General features: G+C 43.6%; 3 protein-coding genes and 1 non-coding gene across 4 annotated transcripts; 3 read left to right on the forward strand and 1 right to left on the reverse strand.

Annotated features, from left to right (window-relative positions):
• The first annotated feature begins 423 nt into the window (after positions 1-423).
• psmd4a (proteasome 26S subunit ubiquitin receptor, non-ATPase 4a) lies at positions 424-5036 on the forward strand. The gene is made up of 10 exons (XM_068711148.1): positions 424-480; positions 1148-1288; positions 1432-1546; positions 2102-2188; positions 2348-2416; positions 2566-2781; positions 3371-3479; positions 3597-3728; positions 3840-3892; positions 4429-5036. The coding sequence occupies exons 1-10, from the start codon at positions 455-457 to the stop codon at positions 4597-4599; spliced, it is 1119 nt and encodes a 372-aa protein (XP_068567249.1). The 5' UTR covers positions 424-454; the 3' UTR covers positions 4600-5036.
• A 280-nt stretch (positions 5037-5316) lies between these two features.
• Positions 5317-14736, forward strand: znf687b (zinc finger protein 687b). Its single transcript, XM_068711149.1, has 10 exons — positions 5317-5367; positions 6078-8431; positions 9277-9539; positions 9625-9809; positions 10289-10465; positions 10610-10772; positions 11131-11478; positions 11745-11845; positions 12342-12429; positions 12761-14736. Exons 2-10 carry the CDS (start codon positions 6091-6093, stop codon positions 13379-13381), a joined length of 4287 nt encoding a protein of 1428 aa, XP_068567250.1. The 5' UTR covers positions 5317-5367; positions 6078-6090; the 3' UTR covers positions 13382-14736.
• On the forward strand, positions 10883-11018 carry LOC137873313 (small nucleolar RNA SNORA13). The gene has a single exon (XR_011103165.1). It is a non-coding gene; the product is annotated as a small nucleolar RNA SNORA13 (small nucleolar RNA).
• A 27-nt stretch (positions 14737-14763) lies between the features above and the next one.
• aqp10b (aquaporin 10b) lies at positions 14764-18859 on the reverse strand. Its single transcript, XM_068711151.1, has 6 exons — positions 18513-18859; positions 17513-17639; positions 16894-17031; positions 16142-16260; positions 15642-15859; positions 14764-15175 (listed from the first exon to the last, which is right to left on the reverse strand). Exons 1-6 carry the CDS (start codon positions 18819-18821, stop codon positions 14974-14976), a joined length of 1113 nt encoding a protein of 370 aa, XP_068567252.1. The 5' UTR covers positions 18822-18859; the 3' UTR covers positions 14764-14973.
• Between the last annotated feature and the right edge of the window lie 221 nt (positions 18860-19080).

Genomic DNA, 19080 nt, shown 5'->3' on the forward strand with positions numbered 1-19080 from the left:
TTTTTTCTTGATAAAATGAAGTACCTTGATTAGTCAGGAATTTAAGTTACTGGATAAGCCATAGACAGCTTCTCAATTTAAAATGTACTACATCATATCTATTGCAATTGAAGTTAATCAATATATATATATATATATACTGTATATGGAAATTGCTGTACAAAATTACATTAACCTTGAAAGAGGATTTTATTCATATTGTCCAGTCCTAGTCTTTATTTGCACAACAAATACGATTCCATTAAAACTGAGTAAAAGCAATATCATCTGCACAAGCGAGGAAAGTTAATTCAAAGTGCTCAACATAAGTTATTACAAGCTATAAATAGAACGTGAAAGAGTAAAATAAATACTGGCCAAAAACCTGACCAATCATATTTCACTTTGTTCAGTCTTTGTCCAATAGCCTGTGAGGTTGTAAGATTACGACAGACAGCAACAAGAAGTTTCCAAAATGGGGCTCGAAAGTACTATGGTCTGGTAAGTAGTCTACAAATGCTCTTTTGTGTAGTTGTTGGTCTGTTAGTGGGTCACACGAAGACACAATAAATTATCTGTCGGTGTACTAAATCTTTGACCTGAATTTAGAACAAATGTCCCGGTTCACAGGGCAGATAATTGACCGTTGACGGTTAGCCCGGCTAACGGCTGAGTCATTGTAGCTAAAGTTAGCTTAGATTTGCGGTCTTATTAAAGTATGTGTTTTGCGAGCTGTGCCATATATGACTAACGTTACATTCATGAATTATTTACCTTTCAATTAAGTAAGATATATCGTCATAATCAACTAACATCCATGATGATGTGATTATTTTTTTTTCGACCAGTGACTTATGTGGAGTCACCAGTTGCTATCGTTAGCCAGCCGTGCTAACGCTGTTTTAGTATTGTAACGACATTTAACTTTATTTAACACCATACATTTACATCCCTGATGAAGAAGGTAAACGTTTCCTATGTAGCTGATAGTGAAGAGGAATTGAGATGTATTATTGTAAACTAGCTACAAGGCCTATGCTAACTAGCTTGGTCTCGGGTTGATATCGGAATGACATGTCAACTGCTAACGTTAGCTGGTTAGCAGCCTAACGTGAGTGACGTAACGTTAACGTTATTAGCGCAACGTTAAACTGATATTTCCCCACAGTGTGGACAACAGTGAATACATGAGAAATGGAGACTTTCTACCAACGAGGCTACAAGCTCAACAAGATGCTGTCAACATTGTTTGCCACTCTAAAACACGAAGCAATCCAGAAAACAATGTGGGCCTCATCACTATGGCAAAGTAAGTTATTCTCACATAAATGATCTTAAGTTCTAATAGTGCTCATCCTTATGTCTCTTCAACACTTCATAGCACAATTGGTTTTGTTGTACATGGTGGCGGATGATGGACAGCACGGGATGATTGTTTTTGTTTTCATACAGTAACTGTGAAGTCCTGAACACACTGACACCAGACTCTGGCCGCCTCCTGTCCAAACTCCACGCTATCCAGCCCAAAGGAAAGATCTGTTTCTGCACGGGCATCAGAGTGGCTCATGTGTGTACTTGAGATTTTTCAAATGTTATACATTTGTTTCAAACTTAAAGCTAGGGTTGGTAATCTTGAGAAACCGGTAAGAGTACGCTAGATTTTTAGAAAATGATCCAACCAAAAATGTCGTGCCTGTGTTGCCAACTCTTCTCCAATGAAATTAGCTAGTAGCGCTAGTGCCAAAAGTCTTCAAACCTATGTAGAAAGTCGCCAAGTTGGCAACACTTACAGCCCCATAAATTAACGGAAACAACGATCATGGCAATTGTTTGTACTCACAGCTGTCAAGCTAGCAGCTGAAGGAATACTGACGATGTGCAATTAGTGCCCAGGTAGACAAACAGGTAGGCTGTCCAATCATTCAATCAATGATTGGATGGATTTATTTATTAAATTGTCAAAAGATATAATCCAAAATGTTTTTGAAGAACATTACCAACCCTAGCTTTAAAAGAAGGGCTATACCTAGTGATTACTTGAATTGTAAATAAGAGGGTTTTGGTGTCTGCAGCAGCAGTTTTTGAGTAGATTTTTTTTTTTTGTCATGTGTTTCCTGTGTAGCTGGCCCTAAAACACAGACAAGGAAAAAACCACAAGATGAGGATCATTGCCTTTGTTGGGAGTCCTGTGGAGGATAATGAAAAAGACGTGAGTTTGAAGTCTTCTTGTATCACATTTTTATTATTTATTATATATTTTACTATACATCATAGGTTTAACAGATTCTCCCACCGTCTATATTACTGCCAATGTATGTCTGTCTTTCTTCATCTCAACCTGCTACTGTTCCGCCTGCTGATTCTGCAGCTTGTCAAGTTGGCAAAGCGCTTGAAAAAAGAGAAAGTGAATGTGGATATTATCAACTTTGGAGAAGAGGTGAGGACTTCTTGGTTTATCTACCGTTGCACTGCTATAAGGCAGAGTAAAGTAAAGCATAATGTTGTATATTCTTGATGTCCATATCGGACATTTATAAATTTAGTTTTGAACTGGCCTTCCCATTTATCTCCCAACTGTTTATTCAGGAGCTGAACACAGAGAAGCTGACTGCTTTCATAAATACTTTAAATGGGAAGGAGGGGACTGGCTCCCACCTGGTCACAGTCCCTCCAGGACCCAGTCTGGCTGATGCGCTGCTCTCCTCTCCCATCCTGGCCGGGGAAGGAGGCTCTATGATGGGTCTCGGTGCCAGTGACTTTGAGTTTGGTGTGGATCCCAGTGCTGATCCAGAACTTGCCCTGGTAAGCAATATATAGATGTGAGTTTAGTGCCAGCAAACATTTTAAACTAGTAGCCAGCATAAATGTTAACTTTGATGTATTGACTTGAGAGACAAATTCAAGGGTTCTTTTAAAGCAAACATTTGTTTTTTTACGATAAAGGCAAAAAAGTAAAATCATAGCACTTATTTACTGCTATTATACCGTTATTGTATAGATTAAGTGAAAAACTATCAGATACTCCATTCCAGATGTACCTACGCTAACACCAATGTGAGAGATGCTGTTTACATAGCAAATACATGTGGATCAGCTCTTTAAGATTAGAAACTCATCCACATGTAGGAAGCCAATGTGATGCCGCATGGTATTAAAATAGCAACAATGTGTGACTTTTCTTCACTAAAATTTCACTGCTGCAAAGAGAGGGCTTGATAAAGACGATGAAAGGAAATGGGCATCCTTGAAACGGGCCATGAATAAAAAAAAAACTTGAGATCTCAAGTGCACGTTGACTTTGTTACAATAAAAAGGTGTTTGCAGTTTAGAGTTTGAAGTGATGCCCTTTGCCTTTATTTCTCACTGTGCCGTCTCTGTGAATTCCCTTTAGGCCCTGCGTGTATCAATGGAGGAGCAGCGACAGAGGCAGGAGGAAGAGGCCCGCAGAGCTGCTGCTGCTTCTGCAGCGGATGCAGGCATGCCCACAGCCAGTGCAGATGGTAGTTGTTGGAGGATTAACAAATAGTTGCTTTCACTTATGAGACAGCACTGTTTATTATAAGTGTTAGTATTTGATAGAATGACACTTACTTAGTTTTGATTGATCTTTTTCACAGAATCAGAGGACGCCTTATTGAAGATGTCAGTATCTCAGCCTGAGAGTGCTGCAGCAGTGCTTCCCGACTTCAGCAGCATGACAGAGGAGGAGCAGATAGCCTACGCCATGCAGATGTCCCTTGCCGGAGGAGGTGAGCTCCATTTGATTATCATGCAAATGTATGCGCTTGCTATAACTTATGGCCACTCTATCTGCTGATATGTCGAAGATAATAAGTTCTTTACACTTGTTCTGTGAACAGAGTATGGAGAAATGGACGCAGCAGCCCCCATGGACACTGGAGAATCAGCCAAGGTGAGTAATCATGTTTTAAAGGATCAATTGTTAAATGGGGCTCACCTGACCCTTGTGTATTCTCAATAGAGTTGGAAAGGGTGGAGGAATTATTTCATCCAAGGTCCTGAAAGTAAAAGTGAATCATCAGTGTAAACAAATGAGCAACTGCTTTAGAAAATATCTTTGATTAAAAGCTCAAAGTCAAAGGTACGCACTTGTGTATGACTCCCAACGCAGATTTAGTGTAAACATCTCATTGAGATTTAAATCCTGTTGTGTTTGCTGCTAATGGTAAGTGGAAGCTAAATATTATGCCTAGTAGAAACCCCAAAATACTTTTGTTCCTAATTGCAACAACAAAGTTGGAATGTAGGACATTTTTAATTGGAAAAGAAAACATTGAAATGGAAAAGCTACAATGGGGGAAAAATACCTTGGAACCAGTGGTTTCTCCCACCTAAGAATAGTTTACATACAAGATGAGCAGACATAGTTTGGAGATCTTAAAACCACATAAGACCTAATCTATTGTATCCTCTAATGCAATTGAATAGGAGGAAGATGACTATGATGTGATGCAAGACCCGGAGTTCCTTCAGAGCGTCTTGGAGAACCTGCCTGGCGTCGACCCGAACAATGAGGCCATCCGCAACGCCATGGGCTCCCTGGCCTCCCAGACAGGAAACAAGCCAGAAGGCAAAAAAGATGAAGAGAAGAAGAAGTGAGGGGCAAACGAGATGGACACAGTCTTCAGACTTTGACTAGAAAATAAATAAACGAACAATTGCAGACTAATGCAGGATTACTTTAATATACCAAAATATTGCTGATGCATCGTCGGACTGACAGCCCAGCATGAGACAGCACTCTGACATTTAATACCATCGTTTACTGTCAGACACTCAAAAGCACCGACATAACAGTAATAAAGAAACATCTTAAGTATTGAATTACTATTTAGTGTAAAATCTGAATTCCCTGTAACATAAATTGATATCATTCTAAAAATCTCCTCTCAAATTGCCTTGTACGCTCTTTAACCTACATTTTGTCTACATGGTATAATTGGCCTATCAGAAGAGCAAGAATTTGTCATGACAGGCTCTTAAACAGCTAGCCTGTCATGTATGTGTGTTTTTGCAATAAAATCATTGTGTAAATATGTTGCATTTTGGTGTGTTTTTTTTGTTGCCCTCAGAACCTCATTGTTGACAGTGCTGTGAGTAGATTGGGAGACAAAAGGGAGTATTTAGTTAAGCGACCACTGTCCCATCTTCAAATGGCTTTGCATGATTTTAAAAATCGTTTGGTAACGACAAGTATAAATGTTTGATGTGACTAACAGTAGAAATAAATATACGTGTCGTTTGCAGTATCCTCCATGCATTTTTCCAGCATTATCTGAGCCTGATAGGATGTCGCAGGTCACGTGACGGGAAGCACTGCATTTTCAGCTGAAAACGAGCTAGGATAGTCGGGAATCGCATATCCAGGTAAACAATCAAAATACATGAAATATTAAACGAAAATCCCCATCCCAACCATCCTCTTTTGTGACATCGTCGACCCTACGATCACCGGGTTGTTATTGTTGTCAAACCATACCTCAGCAAATCGCTCCAGTTGCTTTTTAATGGCGAACGCTAGCTAGTTAGCTAAATGACCCCTCTGTCTGTCTTGGCTGGAGCTCAGCGGCCAGCTAGCCAGCTTCAGCCGGGAAGGAGCATCGTTTGCTCAAAATATCCGAAGGAGCTGCTACGAGGCGCTGTCCCGGTTGAACGGTTTCTCAAGTGGCCACTACTACACAGCTTAGCATGCGCTAAAAGCATCATAGAATCAGTCTTTCCCATTCATAGCAAATTAGTGCTGAACCTGTTACCAGAGGAGGGTTTGGTTGCAGTAACGCCGTGGCTATCGCGCTAGCTGGCTAATACAAACGCTAGTGTAGGTCCCCCGATATCAAGCTAAGCTGCTGTAGCTTGTTAGTTTGTGCCAAACGAAAGTGCATGCAAGAAAAAAAAATTATGCGTGGAATTTACCTCGAAAATATAACCATTTTGACGATTTTAATAATTTGAAATGTTTAGGTTTTGCAGCAAATATACTTATGCTAGCAAGGCAGAACAGAGGTTGATGGACAACACAGACAGATTTGTGTTAATGACTTGTGTTGCCTGCTGCCACTATGTATTTGTTTTTACAGGAGTAATCCCGGTATGGGGGACATGAAGACCCCAGATTTTGATGACCTGTTGGCAGCATTTGACATTCCTGACATAGATGCCAAAGAGGCCATCCAGTCAGCCCCAGATGAGACAGAGGGACCCCATGGAGCTGCAGGTGCATCTCTGGGAAAGTCAGATGGCGTGGTGGGCGTTGGGTCATCCTTGAGGCCGCCGAGCCCCTCAGACCCCCAGGCGGACACCTCAATTGTCAGTGTGATTGTGAAGAATAAAGTCCGCCTCGAGACTGCAGATGGAGAGGAGGGAGACACAGACCAGGACCCTATCGATGTGATCGCAGGGGTAGATGTGGGTCCAAGACTAGGTGCATGTGCCCCTGGAATGGCTGAATCTGAGGCTCTTAACCACAACGGTTTTGGGGCGTCTGGTGTGTCCATGCCCCTCCCCCTCAGCCAGACCCAGTCTAACGGAGCACCGTGGTCAATAAACACCCCTAAAGTGTCTTCAGAAGCACCAGGTGCTGGTGCAGCCAAGTCTCACAAGCAGGGTGGGAACATTTTCAACAGACTTAAACCACTTGTGGCACAGGGGTCTGGAGATCCAGTGGGCCGGGCCAGGAAGATGCAGCTTCTGCAGCAGCAACACCAGCAGCAGCAGGATACAGGCCAAGAGAGGGCAGATGGTGTCAAAGCATCATTACCTTCATCTTCCTCTCTGTCAGCTGGGTCGTCTCCTCTGGCTGCAGGGGGGGCCATCGGACTAGCCTCGCCTTTCTTTCCCCCTTCCAAGCCTCTGCTTCCCACTCCACCCTCGGCCCTATCATCACACACGCTGCACTCATCTCAGCCTTTTAACGGAGCTCCCAAAGGTGGCCCTGCTGGATTTCAGCACCAACAGATGGAGGAGGAGGATTCTGACCCGGATTTGGGGAGTCCACTGGTGATCCAAGAGAGCCCAGACTCCCCGACTTGCCCTCAGCTGAGCCGCCGTTACAAGTCTGACTCTGTCTCCACGCAGCCCACACCTTCTTCTGCGTCTCACCCTAAACCTGGGGACACTCCTTCAGGGGCATCTCTGACTTCATCAACACCCCAGTCGGGCTCAACAGAGAGTCCCCAGCTGGAGGAAAGACATCCAGAGCATGTCATAGAAGAGAGAGACTCACCAGAGAGTCCTGAACCAGAGATGCCAAAATCAACTACTCAAGCCGCAGCGAAGAGGTGCTCCAGCCCTGCGGTGGCCTCCACTCCTCCTCCGACTGAACTGCGGGAGCCCAAAGAGGAGGAGGAAGAGATGGAAGTGGGTAATGGGATAGACAAGGTCGCTGATGGCAAAGCGGACAAGGGAGAAAATGGGAGAACAAGTGAGGAGAAGATGGAGGTAGATGATGGCAAGCTTAAATCTCTGTCCACCGATGGAGGAGAAGCAGGCGTTGCTGCACCTGCTGCTTCTGGAGCCCCAGCCCGACCCCTCAAAGTCAGAATAAAAACGATTAAAACCTCCACAGGCGGAATCACCAGAACTGTCACAAGGGTAGCTCCTAAAGGTGGTGCTGCAGGAAAAGGTCTGGACCCCAAAGCTCAAACTGGGGAACGTAAGGTGTTAGGAAACAAGGCCCAAAAACTGGAAGCTTCCACAGGTCACATGACAACAACCTCCCAGAAAGTAAGTGCTCTCAATGCCCTGCCTGTGTCTACATTGGCAGCCAGCAGCGTGATGCTAGCGGCTGCCACAAAGGTCCAAAACAAAATGGCTGCATCTGACAAGGCCAAGGTCTCTGCCACTGCCGTCAGCATCACTAAATCTGCTGCCCTGCCTGCAACTCCCGCTGTGGCCTCCTCTCCCAAGTTCTCAGTCGCTGCTGGTGGAATCAGTGTACGTACATCCACTAGCAAGACTGCTAACGGAGGGGGCAGCACCATCATTGGCGGCACTCTCCAGCCAAACAAACCTGCCTCCATTGTCAACAGTACCGGGGCCGTGATCTCCCGCAGTCAGTCGAGCCTGGTGGAGGCTTTTAACAAAATCCTGAACAGTAAGAACCTTTTACCGAGCTACAAGCCCGACCTCTCAGCACCTCCTCCACCCGAGTGGGGTCTCCCGCTCCCAGCCACAGGGTACCGCTGTCTGGAGTGTGGAGATGCTTTTGCCCTGGAGCGCAGCCTGGCTCGACACTACGACAGACGATCACTCCGCATAGAGGTGACCTGCAACCACTGTGCTAAAAGGCTGGCCTTCTTCAATAAGTGCAGCCTGCTGCTGCATGCCAGGGAGCACAAGGAGCGCGGGCTGGTCATGCAGTGCTCGCACCTGGTCATGAGGCCCGTCACTGTCGAGCAGATGATTGGACAGCAGGACATAACACCCATTGGTGGTAAGAAAGAGTTGCAGCTCACGATTATTTTAAATGTAGGTTAATTTGTTTTGTTTTTAAATGATATGATTGATTAATCTCTTCACGATCTCTCAAAGCCCAATGTGACTCAAAATGGCTTGTTTTGTCCAACCAGAAGTCCAAAACGCAAAGATATTCAATTTAACTTTATGTTAAATGGAGAAAAGCATTATATTCTCAATTTAAGGAGTAGGAATCGGAGGATTTCCATTTAACAATTGATTATAAAAATTGTTGGTTAATAACAGTCGATTACTTCTTTTGGAAGTAATCGACTGTTCGTTGTAGCCCTAATATAAGTTTTGCATGAAGTGTGTTTGATGCTTTCAGGGTGAACATTTATCAGTTTACATCATGCCAAGGCTTATCCTGCCAATTGATTAATATTGATTAATCGTTGATTAATTGCTTGGGCTATAAACTAGTAAAAATATCAATCACAATTTCTTCAAATTGCTTGTTTTGGCCGACCACACAAAACAAAATCCAAAAATATTTCATTTACTATCATAGACTAGATTTGACAAGAGAACAGGCCGAATATAACAAGCAAGTATTCAAAAACTAGGAGCTGGAACCAGTTTAAAAAAATTAATCAATAAAATTGTTGCTCATTCATTTTCTGTTGAATCATTTCAGCTCCACATCATAGTTTTTGTTTCTATTAGTGTAGAGAGTCATGAAAGAACCACAGCAATAAGTTAAACGTTAAAATATCTCATTCATTTATGATTCATCTCCATTGATCGCATCCCATCTGTCTCCTCCAATTTCCACCTTTGGCTGACCAGGCCTGCTCACCTCTTCGTTCTCCTCTCCTCCAGTCTCATCTCCTTCGACCACATCCGGGGGCCCCGCCGTCTCTGCCAGCTCCAGTCCAATGAAGGAGGCCTCTTCTCCGGCAACAGCTCAGCCTCGTACTGTCCGCCGCGTACCCCAGGGCCCCCAAGCACTGATGCCTCTGCCTTGCAAGAAGGCCGAGGGGCTGCAATACAACAGCTTCAAATGTCCGGAGTGCCAGTCCCAATTCTCGAGCAAGGCTGAGCTGGTCACCCACTTCCAGCAGATCAGAGCCGCTCCCAACTCAGTGAGTCTTTGTGTCACGCCGCCAATGCCTGCCGTTGTGAAATGCTGGTGATCACTTGTTTGATATGTCTTTTCTTCCGTTTCAGACATGTACGCAATGCTCACCTCCCATGATGCTGCCTAACTCGTGTGCCGTGTCAGCCCACCAGAGGATCCATAAACACAGAGGGCCTCATGTCTGTCCTGAGTGTGGGGGGATCGCCCGGCAGGCCAGCTTCCAGACCCACCTGGAGGAGGCATGTCTGCACTTTGCCAGGCGCATTGGATACAGGTGTGGAGACATTTCCCAAAACCATCATTAAGACCTGTAACAAAGGCTAAATGATCCTATAATAAAGCTTAAAGTTATAATAATTGTTAATCTTTGAGAAAGAACAATTATTTATTTCAGATTGGCCTTTTTAGGAGGAAAAAAGCAAATGTTAATAAATCTTAGTGGGACAAGCTTGAATGCTTTACTAACTTAAGTTTGTCCTGTGGTTAATATTTATTTATTTTTTAAATTTAGGAAAGTAAAGAATCACAGATCTGCAAATTTTACTACTGCTGTTATAGACCTGAGAAATATGGTACTTTGCAGTTTGCAAATGACTATTTGGTACTAAGGACAAATACGCACAAAATCTACTGATGTAATTTGAGGTGTTGTCTGTAGTGGATGTTTTAGGGTGTACACATCCAAGACGGATTAGAAAATGGTTCTGTGCTAGAACCATAATAAAACATACTGTGTACCATGATCTTGTCCAGGTGCTCGAGCTGCCAGGTTGTGTTCGGAGGGTTGAACTCCATCAAGTCCCACATTCAGACCGCTCACTGCGAGGTCTTCCACAAGTGTCCCAGCTGCCCCATGGCCTTCAAGTCTTCCCCCAGCGCCCAGAGCCACATCAGCACCCAGCACCCAACACTCACTGGAGGACAGGCCAAGTACGTAACTTACTTCTACCAAAACAATTCACAGGAGATATATCTTTCTCGTGGGGGAAATATCTTCAGGGGATGTTGGAAACTTATGCTCACAAATATGTAAATAGATCCCTAAAATATCTGTATTTTTTTGTCCTTTTGCAGAATGATCTACAAGTGTGTGATGTGTGATACGGTTTTTACCCAAAAACCCTTGCTGTACATGCACTTTGACACTCATTTAGCCAAGCAAAAAGTGCACGTGTTCAAGTGTCCTGACTGCACCAAGCTCTACGCCCAGAAAGGATCAATGATGGAGCATATTAAGGTGTGTTAATATGTTCAGAGTAGAGTGAATGAGTACAGATGGTCGTAGATTTAAGATACTAAGTTGAATAGGTATAGTATAATGTCGCTACAAATCATGAATTATCCTTCTGCCTTTATGTGTTGCCCATTCATTGCTTTCTACAGTGAATGTGGTGTCAACAAGGGCACACAGCAATTTGTTGGATTGGCTTTAGCAAAGCTCCTCCCCGGTTGCTTTGTCCTAAGTTCTATACCAAGAACAGTACTTTCAGTCAGATTGTCTTTTTTAATGCCAGTTTGAGTTATTTGCATTAATTAATTTCACATTCTTCGTATGCCTCTCTCATCTCTCACACTTTACTGTCCTCACCTCTCAGACAGCTCACAGAGGACCGTCAGCCAAACCGGCAGAGTCTCAGCCCGATGCCTCCAACCCGGCCTCGGCCCCGACCAACACATCCGGCCCTTCTGGCCTCAAATCAAAATCCTCTGGAAAACCTGACAACTCCGACGGAGAGGATTGGGGGCGGGAACAGGAGGAGGAAGACGATGAGGACGACGAAGACGACGACGATGAGGACTACGAGGCTCCAGGGGGTAACTCGACCGCCGCAGGCGGCAGCAGTCAACCCCCGGCCCAGACTGAGTGGACCTGCCCCCAGTGTCAGTCCACGTTCACTGACAACGAAGACTATCTTAGTCACGTGAAGACAGAGCATGGCAAGGTGTAGCATACTACCTCTATCATTTACTTAAACCTGATTGCATTGAAGCAAGTGATTACAGTTACTGCACCAATTTTAAACAGGTTAACTAGCTCATTGAACTTTGTGCTTGGTAAATTACATCCAATCCTCGAGGGTAAAGCAGACGAAGAAGCGCCCATACTGAGGGAGGCTGTTAATTTCCTGTCTGCAGTGGAGCACATTTCATGGATACTCATCTTTTTTTTAAATTTTATCTCCCTCTGCCTCTCTGTGTGCTGTCAAAGTTTCCTTGTCGTATTTGCGGAGGCACGTTCAGCACTTCTTCCAGCCTGAGACGTCACGAGCGTGTCATTCATGAGGGCAACAAGAGAGTCTTCCATTGCCAGTGAGTCACTTAAAAGCTTTAATCAAATATTTGTGTAACAGCTTGTTCGGACAATGTTTCCGCATTTTCAATGTTTTGCTAGAAGAGAAAATCACTGGCTGATCTACCTTTTAGGCATGTTGATAGTAGAGCTAGACTGGTGGATGGGCTATATTATTATATTGGTGTAACGTATATGTTGGCTGATGAGTAACAATTGAAAAATAGGTTTAAATTCATTCAGAAATAATGTCACCATCACAGTTTGTCCACCAGAGAGTACTGAGAAGTTAATTTTACACTGTAAAATGCCCCAGTATGTATCTTGGTCTCAATTCTTAAACAATGAAACATATTTAAAGGATCTGTGTCAAGAAAGGTGTGTAAGTTATGTTTTTGTTGTTTTTTTTCCTTCTCACTATTGGCCATAATGTTGTAATCAGAATTTTAAAACGCTCATACTGATCATTTTATATCATTTTTTAAATCTGATTTAACCAGCGTAATTATTTTTCAGATATTGCACAGAAGGCAAACGCACCTTTGGTAGTCGGTTCTTACTGGACAAGCATATTCGGCTCCATCACAGAACCACAGATGGACAGGTGAGACAACACAGTGCAGTTTAGTTCTCTCCGTTTCAGACTTAATAGGCTCATGTCTGATAAACTAAAGCTGTGTCCCAATTCCGTACTGCAATGCACATATTGCATAATTTACTTATTACAAAACAGCAACGTCTGTTAGATTTTTTGTATTCTAGCTACAGAAATAGTACATTATGATATGTACAGTAGTATATACAGTTAAGATGTAAATGTTAAAGTTTGAAAGTATTTTCCTGATGAAATTAGGAAATTCTGCTGTACGTTTTTTCTTGTAGTGTGCATCAATAAAGCAAACGTTTAGTCTCTTGCTACTTTTGTGGGTCCTCAGGAAAGACCCATGACCAGGAAGCGAGCAGCCACAGGGGGAGAAGGACCAGGCAGCTCCTCAGAACAGGACGGTGAGGGCGGACCTCCTGGAGTCAGGGCGGGAGACGAGGAAGAAAACGCCCCCGAGGACGGCGAGGAGGTTACTGTGGGTCCTGCAGGTCCTGCAAAGAGAACCAGGGCGTCCATTGCATCGACATCGTTGGCACCCAACGAGCTGGAGGAGGAAGACAACATTTTCCGTTGCGTCCCCTGCGGCTTCTCCACAGAGGACGGGGCGGAGTTCCAGCGCCACATCCCCCAGCATCGGGCCGACACCGCCTCCTTCCAGTGCCTGCAGTGCGGCGTCTGCTTTGCGTCAGCCGGCTCTCTCAGCAGGCACCGCTTCATTACTCACCGCGTGCGGGACACCCACGGCGACGCCGACCGCGGCACCCCGCGCACCCACGGCTCTCCCGACGGCTCACCCGGTGGCTCCCCTCAGGCGCAGGGCGAGGACGGAGATGGGAATCTGATCTGCAAGGTGTGCGGCCGGCGTTTCGACAAGGCCTCGGACCTCAACACCCACTTCAGGACCCACGGCATGGCCTTCCTCACCGCACACAAGACGGACAAGCCCCAGTAGAGAGGAGGGGGTAGGGTCTCCTGAGACCAACAGATCATCTCCAACGAGGAGTCATGACGGAGGGAGAGAGGCTGTAGAATATGAATGTTGATCCCGAGATGAAACTTCCTGTGCAGTTTGTTTTTTAGCCACCATAAACAGTTTTACTCTAATCTACGGCACCTCTTCTGTGCGATTGTAACTGCATGTTTGATCATGTTACTGGTCACTTAACTGAACACACCTGTGATAGACTCTTGATTGGAAAGACTCTCAAACAGCCCTCTGAGTAAAGCATTTATATATCAGCCATACTGTGTTTGATACGTCTTGTCCTTCCATCTCAATCACTCTGCACTGACTGTAGCCACCTGTTTGTTTTTCCACGTAACACACTTAAATACGTACACCTCCCACTGTACACCTCACAGTAGTGCCGATATTTTTGTACCTTAACCTATTTGTTTGTGGTATTTATACTCATTTACTTCAAGTCCATGTTCATTATTCCGGCGTGAGATGGGTTTTAACAGCTCCAGAGGCTTTTAAAACAGATCTCAAAACATCAGAAGCATGACGGGGAGTGTTTGGAGAATCTAACACTGATTTTTATGTTGCTATAATATTTATTTATACGAAACACATTACTGCTGTTGGTATTTGTGTGAGTCGGTTGCGTCAAATCGCACCAGTCGTGGTGCGATTTACCTACAACAGAGACATGAGATGAGAATCTCTGAAGGCATTTCATTTGGAGATGAGGTTACTGGAGGTCCGTAACCTGTGTAGTGTGAACAATGTGTGATGTTGTTAATCGTTAAGCTAGAAGAAGAAGAGAGGTCAGGCTTCCTGCCAGTAGTATATGTGTACGTTTTGCCATGTAAATACATATAACACTAAAAGAAAGCGTTCTGGTTTCAGTAACTTGCTATGATAATGTGAATACGTATAGTATTTGTACTTGTACTGTTCCCTTTTTTTTCTCCAAACAATTTAAAGTTTAAAAGAATTCCCTCCCAGAGATAGCTATACATTGTAATTACAAAGCAGAGGGCGATACGTGGGGGTTGTGTTGTCTTAATGTGTATGAATACAAACGTTTATCTCTTTGAGACGGTTCTTTTTTTTTCTACAGATTCAGTGCTTGCTGTACTCACATTTCTTTTGTATGTTTCAAAAACAGCCTTCATGGTCACGTGATGGAGGCCTAAAAGTGGATTGTTTTGTTTTGTTTGTATCTTTTATATGTCATAATATCATATTTATATAGCTCAATAGTGGAAATTTCATGTCATTTTCTTTTCCATGGTTGTGGTCTGCTTGCTGAAATGCCATACACTTTTGTGCTGTTTTTGAAATAAATGTGTAAAAGAGAAGATTGAGTCACGCAGCCGGTTCAGAGCGGTGTTTGCAGCTTCTTTCTGTTTATTGTTTCGACTTCCCTGGTCATATTATTGCATTCACCTAAACGTCATATTTTTTAGAACCAATCTACCTGTTCCAGTGAATCAGAAACAAACATTTACGCAGACAGCTTCAATGGGTATCACACCAAAAGTAGCATTTACTGTATATGGAACAGTTGTTCTTCTTTGATGCAGCTTCATTTACCACTAAGTAGGTTTCTCACAGTCTTGCTCCTGCCCCTCCAGCTCCAGCCCCATCTTGCCCTCAGTGGGCTCCTGACATGAGGTCTGTAACTCAGATGGACTGAGAGGATGGTGGACTTCAATCATCAGCTCGTAGATCAGAGTTCCCAGCAGCGCCCCAACACAGGGAGCCACTATGGGCACCCACCACCAACCACCTCCAGCCCTGTAAAGGGTTTCACACAATCAAGACTTTCTAGTGATCCCACCCAACATTAATATCCTTAAGAGGCAGTAGCGTGCCCAGTTTTAAAGCACGTGACCTAAGGCATGCATCGGTACCAACAATGTCATGCTAGATTGATGGGAACCGGGCTAAAACGCTACAAATTTGGAAGAGGGGAAAGCTGGAATGGATGTATTCACAGGGGACATCGCACTTGAAGATATCTGAATATAAAGTGGTTTTATGGGTGAGAATCCCCTTTACATACAGTTTTTTACATTCAGTATAAATGTGTTATTTCCACCTATTTTATAAATGGTGTATTTAAATATTTCTCATATGTGGCATATACTGTTGATCTGCTGTGAGATCCCCTGTCCCCCCATCGAAAAAAGCTAAAACAGGTCTATAAGGGATAAATTAATAAACCAAAGTGCATGTGAATGTCCAGAGTCAAACTACTAACTTGAAAACATCCACTCCCCAGCCAGCGATGTACGTGAACAGTCGAGGTCCAAAATCCCTGGCGGGGTTGAGGGCGTATCCGCTGTTTGAGCCCATCGAGATGCCAATAACCAGCACTGCTGCTCCCACCAGTACAGGCTGAAGACCATCAGGGACGGAGCTGTTCCCCCGGTCTCCAAGAGCCAGGACACACAGCAGCAGTGCAGCCGTGCCAATCACCTGCAGGACATGGGAGTTGTTAACATACAAGCAGACACTTAGTTGTGTGCACATCCTGTCCTATATTTAGGCAAGGAGCAGAATGACTGATTAAAGGAAGGAAAAGCATTCACACAATGGAACTGAACTGCAGGTGTGCAAAGTGGTGAGCCCATGGTTTCAGTACAAAAGCCAGGATGTTCAAACCTGATGGTTATATTTGGTGATTTTGCTAGACATATTTGAAGGATTTAAACATCTTAATTCACGGTGATGATTGGAAAGGGAGTGGCGATGTCTGACCTGGTCCACGACTCCCCCCCACACACTGAGGTAGTCAGCTGGGTAGGTGGCAAATATGCCTGCTGTGGCAGTGGGCCCCGTTGTTGTCAGCTCACCTCTGCTGTACGCCTGGATGGCATCTGCAGACTCATCATGCATGCAAAAACCCACACAGAAGCACATGGACCATCAGCACGCTTTAATTCATACTTAACATTGAATGATAAGTCTGGTGATATTCTATATTCTTATCAACAATTCTCATGAAAAGACCAAAAACCAAATAACAACAAATAACTGGTTGTGCTAACAAGTATTGTTTGCATAGTCCTCTATTGTTGTTAAAAGCAGTGATCCACAACGTTGCACTGTTTCTTCACCACGATGAATATGAATCAATTCTACATACACAGTCCTACTGCCAGAAATATCAACTGGAGCATCAAATGTGAATTAATCCATGGATGAAAATAATCCCCAACAAATGTACTATTTACTCTAATTGTAGTAATATTTGCTAAAGACTACAGAGCCCAGCTGTTTTTGGAAATTTGAATAGGTTTGGGGCTGAATGCCACAAGTATTAAGAGATGGAACAATGCACTTTGTTTTGGTCTTTTTATGTGATTTTTTGACAACAAAAAAAGCACCACCATGTTTTACCCCTTTAATATGAACTTTCCCCCTATACATAGAACATGTATTTTACTTCTATTGTAATGTTTGTCAGATATAAGATGATTCTGATGGCAGTCATCACTGTTGAAACTCACCGTAGTACTGCAGGCCAACGGTGGCTGCAGCCAGAAAGGCTCCGAGCACTTGGAAGAAGACGTAGAAAGGCAGCTTCATCCAGGGATGTCTGCCCAAAGCACACAAGCTCAGAGATACAGCAGGGTTCAGATGGGCACCTCATGATGGAAAATAATCCAGAAGAAATAAACATTTTATAATTCAAACAGATCTGTGCCTCCTGAAAGTGACAACAATAATTTCAAATACCCTTTGCATGCAAATTTAGTCAACCTGTAGAATGAATAACGGTGATATTATTATTGACTGGCATTTCTGTTGTGCACAATTTAGTGATTGTAGAAACATTATTAGAGGAGGAGGAGGGTTTGGCATTGTTCTTATAGCTGAAGGCATGATAGTCTGAATCTTTTGGGACTCTATCAAATCATGACACTGCCAGACTCACGATGGGCATTTTAAAAAGAATATCAAATGCAGCAGGGCCAGCGATATCATCTTTTTAACAATGCAACCCTCCCACTGACTGCTCGTTTTTTTTGTTTTAGTTTTTTCATTTTCAAAGCTGTGGTCTTCAGCTCAACTGGGGAGGACTTGCTTTTTTACAAAGTGAAACATTATCTTCATACGGTCCCTTACCTGAGACTCCATGAGACACAAAGACCCCAAATGTTACTCCCAGAGCAAAACCCAGATTGATTGACAGGTATTGCCCCTTCTTATCTTCAGTTGTGGTCACCTGGGCAACAGAGCCACATCCAAACAACTGCAATTACATTAGATGAAGAGTTGTATTAGAGGAATATATCAACCTAAGTGCAAAAACAGACACACACAAAACAAATAATAACAATCTGCATCACTTAACAGTGCATTTAAAAAGTTGTTCTTTTTAAAGTATTACAGATGTGATAAAACTTTGATTTGGATACTGAGAAACTCAAGCACAAATTCACACAGACAAGTTCAGAAAGGTCTGGCCCAGATAAGAGAACACTCATCATTTCCTTTGGTGTAATCTCCTGTTTTATGAACTTCATTGCTAAGGAACCTGCTTTATGATTTGTGTTGTAAAACGCTCATTGCCCCGACAGGTGAGACAGTTTAGATTCAACAAAACCACAGAAACGCAATCAGCAGAGACGAACAAACATCACTACTTCATCCCAAATCACTGATGGCACCACCCTAGCTCTTTATCCTCCTCCATCCTCACCGGCTCTCTCTCTCTCTGTCTTTCTCTCTCTCTTTCATTCATTCATTCTTTCCATCTGTCTGTCTGTCTGTCTGTCTGTCTGTCTGTCTGTCTGTCTGTCTGTCTGTCTCTCTCTCTCTCTCTCTCTTTCAGGCCAAAGTCCTCAGTTATCCATTGTGTGGATTCACTATTTGCTTCAAAACAAGCGAGTAGGCAATGTTATTGTTTTAGGGAACTATATTAAATACTTGATGTTGAGTTTGCTGATCAGGTGAGAATTCGGACAAACTGGTGGAGAAGAATTTCCATGTTGTCTCTATATTACAGCTCATTCAATTAAATGCAAAATATATGCATATGATACGCGTGTGATAAATCTCTCTTACCTGTACCAAAGTGTCTCATGCAATAAACTGAAGTTTAGATCAACAAAATAATACTCACAATCAGGACATAGACTCCGAGGCATTCAGCCATGCACTCCCTGACCAGTTGGTTTCTGATCTGACATTTCCTCAGCAGCCTCTCCATACCAGAGTGTTTCTCTGCACCGTCCAGCCACAGGTGAGCTTTCAGAGCCGGGACTTCGTCACCAGGTGGATCTGACCCGCACAGCACTGCACACTCTGCCTGAGTGAGCAGAGTTTGCCCTTTCACGCTGGGGCTGCAGGCTACGCCACACACTTTATGGCACAGTTGAGGCGGTGGTGTGCGTGCACGCAGGGGAGGAGAGTAGCTCACTTTGTAGGACATCTTCAGACCTAAATCACAGCAGACATGATTGAAAGTACTTTGCTCCACAGAACTGGACTCCTGCCAACAGGCCTGACTCTGGCTCACCTGACAGGAGTTGGCTCTGATTGTTCTTCTTGTTTGATTGGTCGTTATATTTCTTCTTCTCTGACTGTTTATGCCACAGTCCAGCTCAGCATTCTTCATCTAAAACAGGACACATGCTTCCTATAAATAAATTAATACATTTCTTCTGAATTTTAATTTATGTTATGTTTTT

Source organism: Cebidichthys violaceus, unplaced genomic scaffold (genome assembly GCF_023349555.1).
Source record: "Cebidichthys violaceus isolate CVI_PGR_0920_01 unplaced genomic scaffold, fCebVio1.0.p SCAF_16, whole genome shotgun sequence".
Taxonomy (NCBI): Eukaryota; Metazoa; Chordata; class Actinopteri; order Perciformes; family Stichaeidae; genus Cebidichthys; species Cebidichthys violaceus.

Coding starts and splice junctions, on each gene's coding strand:
- psmd4a (XM_068711148.1), top strand. CDS start 455: ATGGGGCTCGAAAGTACTATGGTCTG. Junction 3,729..3,839: donor GATGTCCCTTGCCGGAGGAG/GTGAGCTCCATT, acceptor TTCTGTGAACAG/AGTATGGAGAAATGGACGCA. Junction 3,893..4,428: donor ACACTGGAGAATCAGCCAAG/GTGAGTAATCAT, acceptor GCAATTGAATAG/GAGGAAGATGACTATGATGT.
- znf687b (XM_068711149.1), top strand. CDS start 6,091: ATGGGGGACATGAAGACCCCAGATTTTGATGACCTGTTGGCAGCATTT. Junction 8,432..9,276: donor GGACATAACACCCATTGGTG/GTAAGAAAGAGT, acceptor CCTCTCCTCCAG/TCTCATCTCCTTCGACCACA. Junction 10,773..11,130: donor CAATGATGGAGCATATTAAG/GTGTGTTAATAT, acceptor CTCACCTCTCAG/ACAGCTCACAGAGGACCGTC.
- aqp10b (XM_068711151.1), bottom strand. CDS start 18,821: ATGTCCTACAAAGTGAGCTACTCTCCTCCCCTGCGTGCACGCACACCA. Junction 17,640..18,512: donor TCGGAGTCTATGTCCTGATT/GTGAGTATTATT, acceptor ATGTAATTGCAG/TTGTTTGGATGTGGCTCTGT. Junction 15,176..15,641: donor TGGGGAGTGGATGTTTTCAA/GTTAGTAGTTTG, acceptor AACCCTTTACAG/GGCTGGAGGTGGTTGGTGGT.